This window comes from Sinohyriopsis cumingii, chromosome 10 (genome assembly GCF_028554795.1).
Source record: "Sinohyriopsis cumingii isolate HCF-2022 chromosome 10, ASM2855479v2, whole genome shotgun sequence".
Classification (NCBI taxonomy): Eukaryota; Metazoa; Mollusca; class Bivalvia; order Unionida; family Unionidae; genus Sinohyriopsis; species Sinohyriopsis cumingii.
This window is the reverse complement of record NC_142970.1, coordinates 66,559,076-66,581,079: the sequence shown is the minus strand read 5'-3', so window position 1 is coordinate 66,581,079 and position 22,004 is coordinate 66,559,076. Positions and strand designations below refer to the sequence as shown.

At 35.0% G+C, this 22,004-nt stretch overlaps 1 protein-coding gene across 2 annotated transcripts in view; it reads left to right on the top strand.

The window, feature by feature from the left end:
* LOC149790307 (chitin synthase chs-2-like) overlaps positions 1-22,004 on the top strand; it is a 45,349-nt gene that overhangs the window by 9,522 nt on the left and 13,823 nt on the right. For both annotated transcript variants that reach the window (XM_089972360.1, XM_089972359.1), the window contains exons 3-9: positions 13,971-14,087; positions 15,257-15,465; positions 16,009-16,459; positions 16,927-17,879; positions 18,614-18,716; positions 19,222-19,391; positions 20,029-20,108. In XM_089972360.1, coding sequence (XP_089828486.1) covers positions 13,971-14,087; positions 15,257-15,465; positions 16,009-16,459; positions 16,927-17,879; positions 18,614-18,716; positions 19,222-19,391; positions 20,029-20,108 — 2,083 coding nt within the window. The remainder of the gene's footprint in view (positions 1-13,970; positions 14,088-15,256; positions 15,466-16,008; positions 16,460-16,926; positions 17,880-18,613; positions 18,717-19,221; positions 19,392-20,028; positions 20,109-22,004) is intronic.

Here is a 22,004-nt window from a genome sequence, read left to right as displayed (position 1 = left end):
CGAGGGAATGGGCACTAAATGTTCTACACGAGGGAATGGGTACTAAATGTTCTACACGAGGGAATGGGTACTAAATGTTCTACACGAGAGAATGGGCACTAAATGTTCTACACGAGGACACACCGACATAGTCGACCAGCAACGTGTAGATTACGAGTCTGACATTGTACAGACTGAGTTAATATCACTCCCCTGTGCAAAAACTATCTAATTATGTATTAAAATAAATTGAATCTACATGATACTTACATATTTACAACAAACTTTATACGATAAAAATAAACAATTGCATCTAACATTTCTGAACAACACACACACACACACACACACACACACACACACACACAAACCCCAAGTCAAAACAAAACAACAAAACGAGAGGTTTTTCACCTTTTCAGTTGACACTTGTCATTTATTTACATTTTCCAAAAAGTTTCTGAACCCATTAATTAAAATTTAAGAAAAAGAAATCCGCCAGTCTCTCCATATAAACGTGACAATCGCATCCTCATAAGGGCTATTAATAGGTTTTGTTGATTTAGCCAACACCTACTGTCGTATATCAGTGACCCTAAGGTTCCGGATATTAAAACATTATATATACGCAAGGAATCTATATACCCCATCAACGCCATGACTATTTACGCTAAAATCTCACTTTACTCCCGAAACTATCGATAAAATCACGAAACCCTTTCGTCATTTTATATTTCTGGCTCCGTTAAAATATATTTCGTTTTATCGTCATTGCTTACCGTGTTGTATGTAGCCATTATCAGGTAGTCACGTTTCTTACTAATTTTGCCATGAAAAGACAACAGCTGGTTAGTAGCCAAATAATGTTCAGGTGCAGAAACAATTTGTCGGGGATAAAAAAAAAGCTAGGTTTACCTTCCAGATCGTTTAATATCTTTGCATTTTAGTTTAAGGATTTCAATTCGATGCAAAGCAGACGTTGTTTTCATGTTTGCAACAGAATGTATCCATTAAGATTCCAACTGACATGAAAATAGTTACGTTGTTTCGATATGCTAGTACAGAATACCCAGTCTGACAGCTTAAGGAACAGAATGAAAGATGAAAAGTGAAAAGCTCTTTTATGTTAACATTGTTTTGGTACTGGTCATGTTAAAAGGTATAAAAGAAGATGTTAATTTTAATATATATATATATATATATATATATATATATATATATATATATATATATATATATATATATATATATATATATATATATATTGTTTTGCCTTATTTTGTCAAAACTTGCATCATGTAATTTAGAGTATTATTTGTAGAGAAGATAATCAAGAGTCTGTATAAACTTGGATAAATTTAGTTGCATTAAATAATTATTTAAAACAATCCTATATTTATAACAGGGGGAAATCCCATTATTGAAATGAAGAACAATAACCCAAAACTGTATCTGTACTGATATTGGTGCATACTGTATAAATAATGAGCATGCCCTTTATATTGGGTTATTAAATATTTAAAACAATAATGTACCCGTATGTCACCAAGGAGGTATCTACCCATTTAAACAATTATAATTGTCCCACTTACCATATATTCTTGTGAAATTTACACAGTATTCATTTATGTGTGTGTGTGCGCGCGCGTGTGTGTGTCTGTGTGTGTGTGTGTGTGTGATTTAGATTTGTAACGTAGCTTTAACAATTTTTTTTAGGCATATCGCTATCATATCTGCAGTGTGGCAGTTTATAGTGATGTATAGCACTAGGACATCATGCCGCAGATATTTAGCATCATGTCCCACCCAGTCACATTATCCTGACGTAAGTCCGACCAGTCCTAACACTAACTTCTTAATGCTGAGTGCCAAGCGAGGCAGCTGCAAGTACCATTTTTATAAATCTTTGGTATGACTCGGCCGGGTTTGAACCCGCGACCTCCTGCATCCGAGGCGGAAGCTCATTATTAGTTGAATACTAGCATATGCTACAGCTGAAGATCTATCTAACTACCTGTTATCAAATCAAATGGACTTCATATTTTGCCTTGTATCACATGGACTTCATATTCGGCCTTGTATCAAATGGACTTCATCGGCTATAAAAAAAGATCTATCAAATCAAATGAACTTCATATTCTGCCTTGTATCAAATGGACTTCATATTCTGCCTTGTATCACATGGACTTCATATTCCGCCTTGTATCACATGCATCGGCTATAAAAAGATCTATCAAATCAAAAGAACTTCATATTCTGCCTTGTATCACATGGACTTCATATTCTTCCTTGTATCAAATGGACTTCATATTCTTCCTTGTATCAAATGGACTTCATATTCTTCCTTGTATCACATGGACTTCCATATTATGCCTTGTATCACATGGACTTCATATTCTTCCTTGTATCACATGCACCAACTTTGAAAAGGATACCAGTGTTTATAGTAGAGTTCATTTTAGATTTGGGCAAAATGTTGATGTTGTGGACACTACACTCCAGAGCTGTTTACCCCATGACATTTTCATACGCGGTATTTCTGAACGTACCGCGATACTTACCACGATTTGCCGCGGTTAGTATGAAATACCGCGATACTTCCCACGATTTGCCGCGGTTAGTATGAAATACCGCGATACTTCCCACGATATGCCGCGGTTAGTATGAAATACCGCGATACTTCTCACGGTATACCACATTTATATTAAAGACGTACAATTCAATGTTCTGGAAAAGGGGCCTGATATGTTTTTGTGTAATTTCCCTCTGTCAAGAGCTGGAAAAAATATCTCGCTCTCATTTTTAGCAAAAGAACACCATATGTATATATGCTATGATTTGGGAAAAATACTTCTTATCTTGAGATGACAGAAAAGAAAATATTTCAGCTCAAAAGAAAACTGCTGCTCCCCCTCCCAAAAAATTAAACAGTACATTAATTTGCTATGTGTATTTTAATTGTTGTATAAGTTGTAATATAAAAACTGCAACTGAAGTGGAGTGATTAAGCTTGCACTATAGTTGATACCATGAAAGACACAATATCGACATTATAGAGCCTATTGATAAAAGCAGGAAGTGTCAATACTGAAGCAGACAATTTCTACTTAAATAATTGATCTAATAGGCAGGGAAAAATACCGCGGTAGACTGGTACACCGGTAATACACCGCACCTCTGCTATACTGCGAAAATTAAGCAAGTAGGAGACGTTTTGACACAACAAATTTTTATTTCAGAATATTTTTATATTCCTTTGTAAGACCTATCCAAAGTGTTAACAATACATTCAAATTAATATAAATATAGCTCTGGCTATAAGTTGATTTCTGTATGTATTTGTCTGTTGTAATTGGTCGCAGTGGTCACAATTTCCTCTGTCTGAACTGCCTTTGGGAAGCTGTTAAAACATGGTAAGGGGTAATACATTATTGATCGTACTTCAAGTGTTCTACATCAACAAATCCACAGGACGTTTCGCAAGTTCTTTCTTTGATCATGGAAGCGTTAGACAATGTATATATAGACAGAACATGGCGATAAATCGTTTCACTATGACTTTATTTATCCGAACATGTAATGGTGTTTGGGCCACTACACCACAGGTGACATATATTGCTGATGTGGGGGGAAGTTCGGCTAGAACGCTATTTAGCGATGGTCAAAACTTCGTAATTATCTCTTGTAAAGATATAACGCCACAAGTTCGTTACACAGATTTCGGAAGCAAGAGTCATTTACAGAGATAAGGCATTTCACCACGCCTTTGTTTGTGTGTGTGTTTGTGTATGTATATATATATATATATATATATATATATATATATATATATATATATATATATATATATATATCGTGCAGTTTCGTTATTTTATTGACCAGTAAGAAATGAACATTCTGCAGTATCTGCAAATGGCTGTGGATTCAAATCGAACTTCCCCGCATATCACTGTTCATGATTAATTGGTTTTCCTCAAAATGCTTGAAGTATTTGAAGCAAGTTTTCATATCAGTACTCGACGGGAAAACGATTTTTGTGCCTGTTGATATTCATATAACTTGCATATTTACTATTACTATTATTATTATTATTATTACTATTATTATTATTTTTGCTATTATTATTATTATTATTACTATTATTATTATTACTATGATTACTATTATTATTATTATTATTATTATTATTATTATTATTATTATTATTATTACAGGTATTATTTGATATTGTGGTCCATTTTACCATCAAGTGCTAGGGATAGATTATTAACAGGTAAAGACCCCTGTCCAATTTAGACTTTTCGAAAAAAAAAATGAAAACATAAAAAAGAAATAAATATATAAAATAAATGACTAAATTGTGTGCAATTTTTGAAAACGCATATAGGAAGGAAAGTATAGTTGTTTTGGTACACTCGTTATGGAGGAATCAAACACATATACATGTCCTGGTTATTGTACATTTTGTTTCGAAGCAGGTTAAGATGCTCTGGAACATAAAAATATAGTCTGTTCCTACTTTATTTATTTATGAAAGCAAGATTTGATTTTTATATAGGTCTGGAGCAAATGAAGACGGATATTCAATTCCTATCTCAATATTGATATACTAAACAAGGCAAGCCTTTATGACTTTAATGTGACCGTTTTTGGTGCACTGTTTTGTGAAACGTCTTGTAAAGTTCTTGCGGAACCACTGATAAACAGATAAATAGTTTTTAATTCATTACATTTGCAAAACCGCAAAATCAGCGTTGAGCGAAAGTCAGATTAATTTTAGAATTAAGAATTGTTACTTTCAGGTCATCACGTACGCGCTGCACGAGAAAACATTTCTTTACTTAATTGACAAAATTACACTAAGATTAATCATTTTATGACTTGAGTTTTATCTTATCTTTACTAACACGACAATTGTTATCTTATCATTACTACTTATCCTTACTAACATGCCAAACTAAAACCTGCATCCGGAAAAAAAATACAACATCAATACACTTTACTGAAAAATCACCCGATAGTTGTTATCGGTTTCTGCCTGGTGATACAACGTTTAATTTTTCCCAACATTTATTTGCCTTGCTGGGTACATGACGTAATCGTATGGAGTACAATTGTGCAGTAAGAATTGGGAATCTTTAATGGAACTAAACGAATGACCAACAAACGAAGCAAACTGTCTTTTTATGTTGTTGTTTGTTTGCTGATTCATCTATCTCAACAACTAACCCAAGAATCAGTATAATGTTATTGCTTTTGTTTTACTCAGCCATCATGATAGTGCAAACAAACTGTCCTTTTTTTTAAAAAAAAATCTGATGACGTTCTCACAAAATAAATAGGAAATGAAATCACATTCATGATGACAAAGCATTTTCACCCAGATGCAAATCATGTGTTAATGTGATTTTGTGCTGTCTTGTCCTTTACATGTCAATACACCCGCTAAACACACCTTAAACAAATTTTAAAACTTCGTTCTCGATTTTTCAAATGGCGCAGGAACATACGAATTCAAACCCAGCATCCTGTTTGCGGGTACAGGTTTTCATCCTGTTACTATGACATAGTGGCCTTAAATGTCTTTTTTAAAAAAGGGAACATTATCGAACAGTCTTTCCACCCACTGCGTTTTCACTTTCTAATTACCTGATCAATTAGACATCCATCACAAACTAGAAAGACATAGATGACACGTGATGTAGGTATTCCTGTACCATCCTCCCGCCCAACATATGAGCAAGTTTGTTGACTGAGCAAACACACCACCACTTGTATCCGAAGTTGCGCTGGTATTTTCCCCGTCTCAGGCATCACTGTCTAAACACCGAGTCAGGCACGTTTAAATTTTGTTCCGGACTTTAGCGCACACTGGTACTAAGGCAGGACTCTAATAATGAATTTGACAAACAATTTGATGCATTGCCGAATAACGTTTACCCCAAGCTGTGGAATATCTGAAGGATGTGGACACCCGATCGTTTGAGAAGAATCTATTTTGGACTCGTAAGTTTAATGAAATACTGTTGAGTATTTATTTCTCTGCATCAATTATCGGTGTGATTTCCTTCAAAATATGTCGATGATGACAATTCAATCTAACATGGCATCGATTCCCTATTAACTGTGATCCGATCAATCAATCGATATTTATCCAATCTTAAATTAACTATGCAACGTTGATTGATATCCGTTTCGTTTCTTGCACGATAATTACAATCGATATAATCTATGTTCCATCTAATTCCAGACCCGCGTAATTTTCGCGCATAATTCAGTTCAGAACGCTTTAGATGTGCGTTAAAAACAAAAGAAACAAACAAATAATTGTGAATCATTTGGTTACACACAAAGTATCCACTGTTTATTGTTGATTTATATTGCCTTTAAATGGCATGATTATCGTTATAGTCTATAATATTGTATGCTTATTGTGTGAGCGGAACTTTCGGTATCACCTTTTGGATTGTCCAGATCCTAACTAATCTATACACGCTTTCATAATTCTAACCGTTTTGTATGTCTGTTCCATTTCAAGTCTTCCTTTGTATTGCAACTTTAGTTTTCCAAAGGATTTTGTTTTGTTTTTTACGTAATTAATTTTTATTTTATTTGATGGATTCATTGATTAATTGATTGATTGATATATTTTACTTTCATCATCGATATTGATGTGAGATTGTATCCATTGTTTATTTCGTAAGTGTTGAAAAATGTAACAGTTTGAAACTTACGGTTGTGATAATTTTCTGTCGTGACGTTTCTTCATGTACAATTGCATATTAAGGCTTTGTAACTCATTTCGTAATATTGCTTGTCGATGATTTTGGGTTTAGCGTCATTTCGTAACGCAAGATAGGCGATACATGGTGGCCAATAATAAATGATACAGGACAAACGATGGTAAGCTCCGGTAGGAACCACCGATCCAGGGAAAGCTTCTGGCAGCTTTCTCACATGCCCATATTAGCCGAGTCAGAGACTAGAACCCACGTGTTTTGGCAGTGATCGGGTAAAGGCGAGCGCTTTAGAACACTAGGCACCAGAACCCGCAAAGTTTCCTGAAATAATAAAATATTGATATAGACCGAGCAGAAAAATTAAACCATTTGCTATCATGGAGTGGCTTAAACTTAATTTTACAACACACTAGGATTGCTGTAGCAAGATTAGTGTTGAGTATCGCTTATGAAACCCCACCCCCTTCCCTAACAACAGCAACCACCATCACTACCCATACATGCAATATAACGTGAATATGATGTCCTGTCACTATATGATGAAGAAAATACTAATTTTAAGTTTTATTGCTAGTTTTAATTATGGACGTGGTAGGGGATGTAGGAGCTTATTTTCCGGTTTTAATTAGGTATTGGTCGGATGTCGTCATAACATTATCAGCACGCAAAGAACTAATTTTATAATTGAGCAATATAGTAAATTAGAAATGATTAAAACTGTTTAAAAATCAAGAGTAACAATATAAAAAGTTGCCATTTGTCGAACCACCGTCATCTTAACTAAAAGAAAGACCATGTATAAAACCAAATGAAAACGCCCCAAAACATGAAAATATTATTTGGAAAGAAGAGAGAAATAATCAAAAATCATTTTACATTAATCTCTATCATTCACATGAGAATACAAGAAAATGTATTATTTCTCTTATGATTTTTTAACCATATGTATGCACATAACCCTGTTGGAAATTACTGTTACCACGAATGAAATAAATTGACCAGAAATTCTTTTAAAAAAACCAATCAATAGAAAAGAGAGTTATTCAAATAATTTGGATTTAATATTTCACACTGGTGCAAGTCTTAAGTGTATTCAGTGTAGATAGCAACTGCTTTCTGTTTTAAATCTACGTGTTTAGATGTTGGATAACGAACCAAATGAGTTCAATTAAAAACTACATAAATTTCGTATTCATCAAGAAACATGTTAGGGACAAATGAACAAAGCATACATTATTATTAATTTTATTATTATTATTATTGTTATAATAATAATAATAATAATAATAATAATAATAATAATAATAATAACAATAATTATTATTATTATTATTATTATTATTATATAATACAATTATAATTATAATTATTATGAATTTATTATTATTATTATTATTATTATTATTATTATTATTATTATTATTATATAAGCACTCTATGAAAGGTAAGCAAATATAACTGTAGCAACTGGATCTTCTGCTGATCGAGAACAGTAAATAGACCATTGGATTCCTATATGCCAACAGGGTGAAGGCAGTCCTGTTTGAAAACTGATCTATATCTTTATCAGCAGTTAAGGAAAAATGTCCACCGCATTGAAAGAAAATCTCTGATATAGCGTTGAGGTAATATATGAAATTGAAATATCTACCATGTCCGCTTTTTATTTAGATTAATATCCTTCTGCTTGGAATATTTTCAAACACCAGCTACATTTGACGAAAAAAAAATAAGTAGCAGATGTAGGAACTAAAAAGATATGTAACACTTCAACGATATACATTTTTCATCACGGAAAAATGCGCACTTTTAATTCCTGTCTGAATACCCATAATTATGACAATTATTCAGTGTAAATAGGAAATATGCAATAATGTACATGTGGTCAGTTCATTCTAAAATCATACGAAATTACCTGGCAGTTACCTGAAAGTTGATATATACTAGATTCCCTGATTGTATCAGCACTTGTATTAAAATGAATTAAATATTTATTTTCGATTTGGTAAAATATTTTTCAGCTCTTACAACAAACGTCGCCAAGTGATTCAACGTTTCCGCGATTTCATTCATATATACACTATCACTGTGTCTACATGATTTTTGTGTGTCTATCTGTCTTTGCGTGTGTGTGTGTGGGGGGGGGGGGAGAACTTTAAAACTTACAAGAGGTCCTGAGAAATATGCACAATTGTCCTGCTTTGTTTTCGCGGGTTAGACGAAAGTAATGCTGGGCATGTTTGACAAAAGGTAGAAGGGATCATTTGCTCTGATGGGTTCGACAAAATAATGTTGGGCGTGCTTGACAAAAGGTAGAAGGGATCATTTGCTCTGATGGGCTAGACAAAATAATGCTGAGATTGCTTTACACAAAGTAAAAGTGACTATCATTATATCCCATAGGCATGAAAATGTTCTTTTCATAATCATATCGGTATTGAAATGTTTAATGTTTGACTTGGTTTCAACTTTTTGGAAAACTACTATGTTGATGCAGCGAGATGGTCCTAATTCTCAGTTCATAGTCAGTATACACGTAACCCTGTATATACACTTTCTTTATGGTGATGGAGTAATGAATACATATGGGGATTAGCCAAGGAGCGCCTGATACTCCTAGATATTTTGCAATGCCAGTCTACTTTCTAACCTGATACCTTAAATTATAATTACTTGATAATTTTCGTGATCACAACGAAGTAAATTCGATTATTGGGAGAAGCCATGTTAAAAAGAAAACGACAAACATATTAATTCATGATTAAAAAGTGAAATCAAGACACAAATAACACCGATCGTCATGGTGCCAGCAAGTATTTGATTGGAGCAATATATAAAATCTACAAATAATAAAAAATAACTGTATACCACTGTCGTCATTTATTTTAAAACCTAAGCCTCATGTTCTGTATATTTGCTTTATTTTCAATGTCATAACACATTATTCATGTGTGCTATCAATCACATTGTGGATCGTAATGATTTAACATAGAGTTAAAAGTTTTGAATAAATTGATAGAGAGCACATATAATGTAAACAATGAAACAATACATTTTATAAACGAGGAAAGTTTACGAAGTTCCCATCAACTTCACTAATCGATAAACACAGTACAAAATATGCAGCTAGTGCAAAATGCATAGGCGTCGTCAACTTGAATAACAAAACTATTTAAAATAGTTTTGCCTCTGCAAATGAATTCCTTCAAAGATCAATGTTTATTATAACCCTATTCCAAAAATATTTCAGTAATAGTGCAATCAAATACTGCTCTGCCATTTCCGTCGAACCCAAAAAATAGTCTCGGATTGTGCACATCCGCCATATTCAGCAGTATTTCTAGGATAGATAGCTCTGTTAAACCTGCCGCAAATGATAGCAAATAATACTATCTCCTTTTATGTAAGGTACCACTGCATTCGGCAAAACTTTACATTGATTTAATGTAAATCACGACTTCAAAGGCTATGTCTCTTTGGGTTGTCGGAATCTGATTAACGATATTCCAATCGATGATAATAGTAGAAAGCTAATTTTAAGAAATACAGTGCATGTAATTTGTCAGTAGGACTCAAATCACATGGCGACGGCAATGCAAAGTTATTTTGGAGAAACAACCACCAGATGCGACCGTGCGACGTCGTATTTTTCTCGACCTGTAATAATGTCGTTGACGATTCCAAAGAAAGAACTATTATTATCAACCATTCATTTAAATGTTCCATATATTGTTCATATCAACATTCCGAAAGTACACCATGTTTGCATAACTCGTTTTTGACATTTCTGGATTCAATTAATAGTTCTACCATGTCAGGCAACCAAGCTTAGCATTATCTGTTTGCCTATGACCAATAGATAGTTACAGAATGACGTCAGCGTCAGCAAAATTTGTGCATGTTGGCAGATTTACCGTCGAATTTATATGGTGTTTCGAAGTTGAATCTCAAGATATTAGTATAGAAATACATACATAAACATAACGCAAATTAGGATTTCTGTTAGTATCTATATTTGTCATTTATAAGTTGATTTTTGCTTCAGTGTGCTTTGTTCGGAATGGTTCATTTTGGTGGTCGCATATAGGACAAACTGCCAGTTTGCTCATCATCCAGGTAAAATAGTCCGAATATCGTCTGCTGGTGACCTTATCGGAAAGCATCTTTACTCAGGTCACAAGATCTAGCCTGGTATAAAATATTATAAAATTGTATGCAATACAGGTAAGATTTAGGGTGGATCCCAGAAGGTCCGGCAAAGTTGACAAAAACAAAGAGAAAATATAGTGACTTTTAGACTTGATAACTCATTTGGAATTACCTGATTTTGACCTGAAATGCGAAAGTTATATTACTTGTTTTCACAGAAAAAGGTGTGCGCACTTTTACAAAATATGACTTAACAGAGAATTCTCCGTGCAAAGGGGTGGTTGGGGTTTGAGGCAATTAATATAACTTGTATTATGAAGCAATTTTAAAGTCAACGAAAGAAAGAGTTCGGACGCAAATGTTGTTAGACAAATAGAAAAGTTAAAAAAATTGCATGGCAGATAGAAAAGTCGCAATGATTGGAAGATAAAAAGAACAGTAACACAGATTGCAAGATATTTATAAAAGCAAAAAAACAAAAGGGAGACAGAAATATTTCATAAACGTAATAATCCGTAGATAAATATGTGTCTTCAGATTTGCCTAAGAAGATTATAATTGTCCCTCCCTTTTGTATATTCCATGGCAGTGATTCGAAGAACCGCAGTACACTTAGATTTTTTCACCATTAGTGTCGCCTTCCTTTGTGTCTTCTTTAAATATATACAATATATCGAGATCTACTCATTTGGAGGTCTGATTTAAAATGTATTCATTGAAAAGGCATTTCTAAATACATGTATGCAGTGCCCTATATACACGCTTTCTGTTTTTGTTAAAAAAAAATATTAATCATTTAGGTAACTCTAAGGTAGTGGGTTCATTCCCCGCATTAAGAGGTTAGTGTTAGGGCTGGTCGGCCTGGTGTCAGGATAATGTGACTGGGTGGGACATCATGCTACATGTCTGCGGCATAATGCCCCAGTGCTATACATCACTATATGCTGCCACACTGCAGACATCGTAGCGATATGACTGAAAAAGTGTTAAAGCTACGTTAAAAATCCAAGTCTTACTCACACACACACACACACACACACACACACGTTGTCTGTAGTTCTTCTTCAGAATCCAGATATTTGATCTTGTTTTAGGTAAACCACATATGCTGTAGTTATTTTAATCGAAGTCCCCATCTAATAAGCGTCCTCCTTTTCTCCCCTAAATAAATTCCTCCCTTATCGAGGCTTATAGATCCGTAAATGGCAGTTAAAGTATGTCCAAATAATTAAGACAGTACTTGAGTAATCCAAATGGTGTTAGCAAAATCAAAACAACTTACCTTAAGAACGTTTTCAGTCACACAGTAATGCACGGTATTCAACCCTACTTTCGAAATTGCACCGCACCCTGGTCGTCTATTAGACTAACTACCCTAGATTACGAAAATTCCACAAACTTTTCACTCTAAAATGTTAAGAAATTAGCAATAGTAAAATTTCAAACAGGAATTCGAAGCACGTTCTGCCAATCATTGCACTTTACGTACAACAAAGTATTATCTATATGGTATTGAATACCACAATCTGCACGTAACTCTTCTAACGACCGAGATATGCAGTTTTCGTATTTATTTAAAAATTGAACGAAAACAAATTAGTAGTTGTAAAAACATTGCGCATAACTCAAAATGGCTATAAAAATTATATTACAAAAAATACGACACAAATGCATAAAATCGGCGACAAATCTACAGGTTCAGGTAAAAATTCTGCATTTGTGGTCAACATCACCTTTTAATAGCGTGAAGGGTGTGTGTGATTTTGATTTTTGACGTAGGTTTAAAAATGTTCAGTCATATCGCTTCGATGTCTGCAGTGTGGCTGTTTTTAGTGATGTCCAGTGCTGTGGCATCATACCACAAACATGTAGCATTATGTCCAACCCAGTCACATTATCCTGACACCAGGTCGACGTGTCATAACAATAACCGCTTAATGTTGAGCGCCGAGCGAGGCAGCTGTTAGTACCATTTTTATAAGTCTTTGGTATGAATCGGGCGGGGTTCGAACCCGCGACCTTCCACATCCAAGGCGGATGCTCTAACCATTAGGCAACAGGAGCGAGAAGGGACTGATAGTACATAGCTGTCTCTGGTTGACATAGGGCCAGGAAATTCTAGTTCAAATATTAAGCTAATATTACTTGGGGGATACACAAATCAAGGACCATGTATGATCCCAACTCTACCAACAATCGATATTGACTACGCCGTGTCTCTCCCGTATTACTTGGTTTTGTCTGATTGCCATTTCACACTTTACTTGGCACTGTCTGGTTCCAACTTCAGGAGGACTCCCCCAACACGTAACTGAATCCTCGTAATAAGGATATTCGCTTAAATTACTCCTATTTCTCTGCTTGCAATTTAAAGAAATAAATTTCCCATACTTAGTTGGACCCTCTTGATAGGGATCATTTCCTTTTGACAACGATTGCCCTGATCGAAATTTCAGGAGAAAACTCCCAATATACAGTGGAATGCTCCTGATAGGGATCCTCTCCTTCGTACAACGATTTCCCTGATTGCAATTTCAGGAGAAAACTCCCCATACCTAGTTGGATAATCCTGATCGGAATCCTTTTATATATTACCAAGATTTCCCTGCTTGCAATGTCAGGAGAAAAGGGCCAGTACCTAGTTTGATCCTCCTCATAGGGGTCTGTTTTCACATTAGTATGATATATCTGATTGTAATTTCGAGAGTAAGATAGCGATAGAAAACTTGAAGACCTAAGGAAGTTCCCCTCATTTTATCTGGCTATTTTCCCGTATTAACACATATACTATGTGAGACGCCATCTCATTTTATCAGGTTCCTTCTGATTGTAAGTTTAGGGGAACTTCACGATACTACGCTGGATCCTCCTAGGGAGGTTCCCCTTTCAGCTTGATTAAAAGTTTACGAGGAATCTCCTGAATATCGAGCAAGGAAGTTTCCCTCTCACTATACTTGGTTATGCATGATTGCAATCTAACGTTTATCGGTTCTGTCTGATTTTACAAATTTAGAAGAAATCTCCCAATACCATGCAGGTTCCCCATAATACATACATCTCCAACCCCTCCTGTCACAGTAACATTACTTTATAATGCAATTTCAGGAGACTGCCCCTGATACCAAGCCTGATCCTCCTATGGTCAACCGCATGATTCCATTGCCAGTCCACGACGAGGGTAGAGTTCTTATTGGAAAAAAAGAGGATACGAGAAACAGCATGGTGGGTAACTTGCTGCCTATATAGTATAGTGCAAATGTTAGATAAATGATTAAGAATTAAAAATCGCCTATGAGTGACCTTTCCACGTGTAATATATTACTGACTAGATGATCCTATGATCCGGGTTTACATACCCCCACCCCACATCCTTACTTCATGTCAACAAGAATAGGTGGCTCAGGTTGAATAATATGAAAATATTAGATGTATAATGTGTAGCATTCAACTGTAATTAATGAATTAGACGCAAAATGTGTTGCATTCAACTGTAATTAATGAATTAGATGTATAATGTGTAGCATTCAACTGTAATTAATGAATTAGACGCAGAATGTGTAGCATTCAACTGTAATTAATGAATTAGACGCAGAATGTGTAGCATTCAACTGTAATTAATGAATTAGACGCAAAATGTGTTGCATTAAACTGTAATTAATGAATTAGACGCAAAATGTGTTGCATTCAACTGTAATTAATGAATTAGACGCAAAATGTGTAGCATTCAGCTGTAATTAATGAATTAGATGCAAAATGTGTTGCATTAAACTAATTCAGACACCAACTGTAATTTCTTTGCATTTTGATCAGTAATCCTCTTTGGCTGCTCGATGCAAACATGACTTCTTATGTGACGTATGATGACCTCCCTACATATTTTGTACATATACTGGTAAAACAAAATTTGTTAGCATACGTTTATAGTATGTATATCAATTTCATCCGGAATCGCGTTTGTTAAATATTATATAGCTTACAACGCGAAACACTTACCGTTCCTAACAGTATCATTAAAAATATGGCACACTTGGAAGAAGAGAATTATTATGCATTTATCCCAACAGAGACATATTGCTTGTACAAGTATGCATTTAAATACGTTTAAATTTATTTTGTAGAATAATGGCGAAATTAAGACACCATCCGGTAATGGTAATATAACTTTTCATAGATAGTAGGAAAGCCTAATTCAACACGAGAACTAATAGAGAAAAAATAAAGATCTAGCCAAGTTTACAAAGATAGTAAGCGTTATAAATGAACTGAATGACCTTGTTATTCTTTCCATTACTTAAGTTGATCCGTTTCCCATTGAACCGAGTTAAACTGCATTCTTTACTGTGTTCGTTAATTCAATTTATTCGCTAAGATATTGTGTTTACTCTACTTAGGATGACGTTGGGGTAGTTAACCCAGCATTTGAGGCTGTAGACAAGCTACAGGGATCAGGTAACGCCTGGAGCGACACAAGCAGCGACAACAACAAGGATGACACTCTAAGTTCTCGAACCGGGAGGCCTGTTAATGACTACACTGACAATCCCATGAAGCGGGCACCTGGCGCCACGCATCCGAGTACAGAGTCTAGAGACTTAAAAATGTATGACAATAGGAGTAAAATTTAAATAACAGCCATCAAGATATAATGATATCTCATTGTATGATGATATTAGTGATGATAATTCTGTCATTATTTTCCTATCTCAAATAGTAGTTGAAGGAACATTACTATATATTAAGGATATTCCATAGTTATGACATTATGATCGTGATCTATATTGACTACGAGCTATATGTTCTACCTCTCCTTCCTCCACTTACCCTTGGCTCCCACTATCCTGTACCTTAGAGCACAAATCCATAGCTTCTTGTTCACGTTTACAATTAGAAAATATACGCTGGCAATTCTTCGAAACGTTTCATCAAAAATAATTTATTATCTCCAGCCATTGACATTAAAACAGAACTTAAATGCTTGAATTTCAGCACATCTAACCCTGGCGCTGGTACAAAATAAAGTTTTCTTGAAGTTGTTCCATGATCTATTCGGTTCATAATAAAACGAATGTTACTGTCTAAATCATCTATATGTCATTTTTCAGTGTCTCCATTCTTTAGTTTCTTTTTTTTCCAACTAAATCAGGCAACCAACGGAGAAAGATAAAACTTCAACCATGAAATCCTGGGATGTTTTTAGAGTTGTCCCCCGTGGAAAGGAAAAAGCAGCAGATGATGAGTACTATAACGTATTTCGCAAAATCGTAAAGGTTTTCGTTGGAATTTTCCTCACCGTGATAGTTCTTCTTACGACGATATTCAGCAAGAGTGCTTTACTTCTCATAACTTCAAATGTGTATAATAATGTTACATTACAATGTGAAAGACTAAGCGAGAAGGATGTGACCAAATGTGTGCGCGTGCCTCCAGATCAGCCGATCACGAACAAGTATATCTTTTCACAGGAAGTGGTTGTGCGTTGGTTGTGGGCTTTACTAATGGTGATATGCACGCCGTATCTTTTCACATTCATAAAATGTTTCTGGAGAATGTGTTTCAAGAAAACAAGGAATCCTACTGTTAAAGTGCTACTGCTTGTAAGTATAACAATAAAAAAATTAAGAATGCGGTTTTCAACTGCGTATAAAAGCAAATATGTCTAATGAATGAAAAAATATAGGGAAAATATATTTGTAAATGAAATGCAAAATCTAAAAATGGATTTTTTTCCCTTCATATTCCTGACAAATAGTTACATACATTTACTTTATGCATCGACATAAAAGTTGGTTCTGATTATGGGTCTATATTAGGATTATTATTCTTCTCACAACTTGCAAAAGAATTCTGCTTAAAATGTGAAATATTACTTTTTAATAATAATAACTTTAAGACATTATTGTGGTTCTGGTGACTCCTTTCTCGATAAGAATAACCGTTATTCTAAGATTGCCATGAACGGAAAGCAGCAGCGAAAATAAACAGTATCATGGAAATGTAGAATGACGTCTGTAAAATTAATCATGTATGCAGTTATTATGTAAACATTTGTTGTTGCTTGTAGGTGGTAATGGTTGAGACAATGCATACATCAGGAATCTGCATATTTTCCTTCTACGTCCTCCCTTCCATGGACCCGATCAGAGGCCTCATGCTGACATTTGGAATCGGACTTTTACCATCAATCTTGAAAATGTTTGACAAGCAGTCTGAAGATGGCAAGAAATGGTATATCGTGTTGTTGGACACTGCGGCAGTTTTGGCTCAGTTATCAGTTCTTGTTTTGTGGCCGATGAGAAATATAATAAGGAAAGAGAACTACGAAGAAGCGTGGACCATACCTGTTTCGATTATTTTGATTTCGATAGGATGGTGGGAGAACTACGTCAACCGCTTCACTGGACTGGGTGCTTTTGGTACCAAACTGAAGGCGTTTAAGCACAACGTTCGGCGGATGAGAACAAAGCTGTATGTCATAACAAGTCTCTGGAAAGTAGTTCTGACAATAGCCCTGATGTCTATATTAATGAGCGGATGGAAAATGTCTTGTATGAGAGTTCTTTATTACATTGATTCAAGCGCCAAAGATTGTCCCCATCTTGTACATGACAGTTTGAAGCACGATCGAGTGTGGTCGACTAGTTACTATGCAGACCCTTTCTGGGTTGCTCTTATGCAAATATTCTCGTGCCTTCTTTGTTACCAGTGCGCAAAGACCGCGTGCAAAATCATGCTGCAGATCGTTAGTTTTTCTCTTCCATTAATGCTAGCAGCTCCAGTAATGGCCGGTCTCTTCATCGAGAATTGTGAGGCGTGGAGAATCACAAACTCCAAATCCGGATTGATGCCTGAATATTTGTACTGGACATGTGATATCTACGGTGTGTCACGTGGTTTCATGAATACCCTTATCATGGATTACTACGTCCCAGTGTGCATTGCTTGGTGGTTGTCATTTATGTGGGTTACGTTCCATATATGGCTTCCAAGAGTGGAGAGGCTGGTGCAGACAGAAAGGTAAATTACAACACACAATCCGCATGAACTTTTAAAGAAACGAGCTTGATGTAAATAAGACTGATATAGGATTATTATATAACGATAGGTTTTAACTACAGCCTCAGTACTGACACCAGGAACGTATTAAACCAAACTGCGTATGAGGAATAGTCCTGCCGATTTGTTATTAATAATTTGTCCTAAATAAAGAAACAAATGACCAAAAGAGTCACATTAGTTACACTAATAAATAATATTGGGAAAATTTAAACATCAACAAAGTTAACATTTGAAAGTGATAGAAGGGTGATAGCTAGCAATGCAAATAAGTATGAAAAAGAATGAACGTTTGCAAATACTTTGACAACAGTACATCAGAAGAGAGAAATTACAAGCCGTACTTTCTAGGTAATTGGAACAATGAAACAAACTAACAGGCACATGGATTACTGCAGGATTGGAAACGTGCATGAACGAAACCATGATGAACAAATGAATGAATGAATGAATGAATGGATGTGTGAGTGAATGAATGAATGAATGAATGAATGAATGAATGAATGAATGAACAAATGAAAGAATGAATGAACTAGAAAACAATGGACGAATGAATAAAGAACAATTTAAATGCATTAACATTGACGGGATATATATGTCATAAAATAACCGAAATGAAAATAGAGATGGGAAAACGTTATGCAAAATATAGAAATCTTTAATTCTATGTGTGATATTCATTCTAATTTCCTTAGATTGTTTGTCCAGCCTTTATACTGTGGTGTGATGTTCGAGCAATCACTGATACTGAATAGACGAAGAGACGACAAAGACAGAGAAAACCGTTCATCCGAGAAGGTGGTTGTCTTTTGTATGACGTATTACATGCTTTATGTTTTGATATTTAGTTACGATTCTTGATACTTAGTTACGATTCTTATGAAGACTTTCTCCACTGAAGGACATTTTTTTCCCCTGCAACTTACGACTTCTGTCTCAGGTGAAATCTTTTCCCGGATGGGGGTTTGGAAGATGGTATATTTATTTTCCCGGGTGAATTAATCTTTTTATTCATGGGTTTTAATTGGCCGTAACCAATTTTGACCATATAGAAGGTGAAAACCCGTAAATTATAATCTAAATCTACATTTTCATTTTGAATTTGTTGTCGTCATGGTATATATAATTTGGTGCAATTACAAAGGGTAATTCATTCAGATTCAGCGGACAAATATAAGTTAAATATCAGTCACAAAAGTGCATTTCGTACGAAAGTTGTATTTCTTACAAGACCTTTAAGAACTCTAATTATGCAAACATTAAAATTGTGAACTAATATTTACAAATGCATGTTTTCTTTTAGAGGAAACAATTTAGCGGCCTAGATTATTTGAATGGGCCATATCCGACAGAGCTTCCATTGACGTCACGCGCCAAAGTGCGGAGAGAAGAGATACCTATGATCTACGTGTGCGCCACAATGTGGCACGAAACGGAGAAAGAAATGATTCAGATTTTGACATCGCTTTTCAGGTCAGTGTTCTATAATATAATTTCGCTAGATGCTATGCTTTAGCTGTAGTATTGTGGTAAATGTTTGCCATAAAAGCACATCCTGTTTTGTTCTTTCCAGGCTACACATTTGCAGTATCAAATGAAACGATTTATACAATTGACACCAATTTCAGTGATTACTATTCTACAACGTTTCTGGACGATTGATAATTTCATCTTTATGATGACCTACTTGTATTTTCTTAACATTTTGACGTATATTTAAGCCAAAGTAATGAAATGTCTTGTAAGTTATCGGCAGAATGATCATATCGCATATATTTTCATAATTTACCATGGTGAGGATTATTCAAGTTATTATTACAATGAAAATGATTTTTGTCTGCATGTGGTGATTTGATCATCATTGCACTGAAAATGTACTTGTTAAAAATCACTGTAAATTTTAAAACAAACCTCGTTATTCCTCTGTAATACTTATCAATGCTTTGAAAACAATAGAGACAATATTGGCGAAATATTAGCAGTATAATTATTGTGCCGTCTATGACTAACACTTTCTTCTTTAGTTTCATTTATTTCCTTTTAATGAACACTGTATGAATCCCTTCTTATAAATGTTCATAAAATAAGATTGATGTTTTTGATTCTTCAGACTGGATAACGACCAGTGTGCCCGGAGAAATGCTCAACGATTTTTCGATGTCGTGGATCCCGACTATTATGAATTTGAAGGTTAGTGAGTTAAGAACATCTTGCGTGAAGGAGGGGTATTGTCATATAAACAGAGGCATTGTCGTGACCCATTTTGTCTTTCTTCATCGGTTTCTATTTGGAAATAAGGCCTTTTCTTGACGAATATATATGCAAACACACACACACACACACACACACACATTGACTTTGTACTGCTCCGCTTTACTAGCGTCAGCATCCCAGTAGACTGCTTCTTCCCTAATCTCTCACTTCGGTGCTTACTTTGACAAACATAAATATGATCACCACAGAGAATGCTTCGTACGGAATCCAGCCCACACCTTGTATGGGCAGGAGCTCTATGATGGATCATTATGCAAGGATAAAATATCCAGTACTGATTACCATTGTGACACAACTGGAAGCACATGTTGAAAATACAACATATAAAACATGAGAAACATGAGCCAAACATTCTGAGAAAGAACGGTTTTGACATTATATTTCGTAATGCCCACAAGATATATGCAAACGCTGCTAGAGAAGAGATGAAACCTTCCACGAATTATATCTGTAGCTAAACATATATTACTTGACCACACTGCATGATCAAGTTTACTGTCGTTATGCCTTTCAATCTGATACGAGCAGTCACTCATCTATGAGTGAATTAGAAATGAAAATAAGCCATCAATGTCATAGCGTGAAAGTGAGGAAATAAAAAATATAGCAATATAAGAGAGAAACCGATCAGAATCGACATACAAAAGAATAGCAAATTGAAGACTCCAGTAGAAATGCATGTTTAAAAGATAATTAAATACTCTGTTGGACTTCTGAGAGGCATACCTCTGCGTAGAACATTCTTTATGAGTGTATCAATTTCCATCCCCTTGAAATAGATGAAGGGTGATTAAAAGTTGTATATTATGTACCATCAAGGAAACTCTGAGATGTTCTAAAACTAATGCGGTCATCTAATACATTTTAGATACTTTTGAAAAATGCTTACTCATTTTTTACCATAAATGTTACATTAGTAAACGCTTACGTTTATTGTTAAAGGGATTGTTTTCTTAAATAGTTCAACATTTTATTCCTCTATATTCTTGAAACAGGGATAGTGGTGATTTACTGTTACAAAATATACTTTGTATGATCGTCATAATTAGAAAGGACAGGTCATCATCATCCCAGCTTAAACTAAAAAAGATACACGGCTAGAAACTGTCCTATTTCGATTCATTTATTTTTCACAAAAACAGTCTTTGTATAATCGGCTGTTCTATGTGCTTTGAATCAGTTTACAAAACTAAAATTCCACAATTTTAGTTATATGTGTCAGTTTCTATCAGATTCCCTACAAGATCACTCCATGAAATACCGGTAGCATTGCTGACGGTGTGTTGAGAAATTTTGATCGCGAAGTACTGTTAGTATTTCAGATCAGGTGGAAATTCAATTCTGATATAGTGTTGTTTGTATATATTGCCGCGTGAAGCTAACACAAAAAAGTGTGTTGGAAAACTTTTTAACTGAAAAAGCATTGCCCCGTAAGGATGTTAATACAACAATGATAATGTCTATTTACATAATTCTATTGGGTGTGAACAATTTTCAGCCACTTACATGCACTACCAAAGGGAATTTCTGAAGAAAGAAAAAAGATCAACTGACAGCTAAAAAAACGGGCAAAGTATGTTACCAAATACTGCATTTAGTCTTCTCGATAGCACAGTTATCTGAATCGAGTCATCTCGCTACCACAGTTATTCAATTAAGCCATCACAAGAGTCGAGTCGTCTTGCTACCACAGTTATTCAATTAAGCCATCACAAGAGTCGAGTCGTCTCGATACCACAGTTGAGTCGAGTCGTCTCGATACCACAGTTGAGTCGAGTCGTCTTGCTACCACAGTTATTCAATTAAGCCATC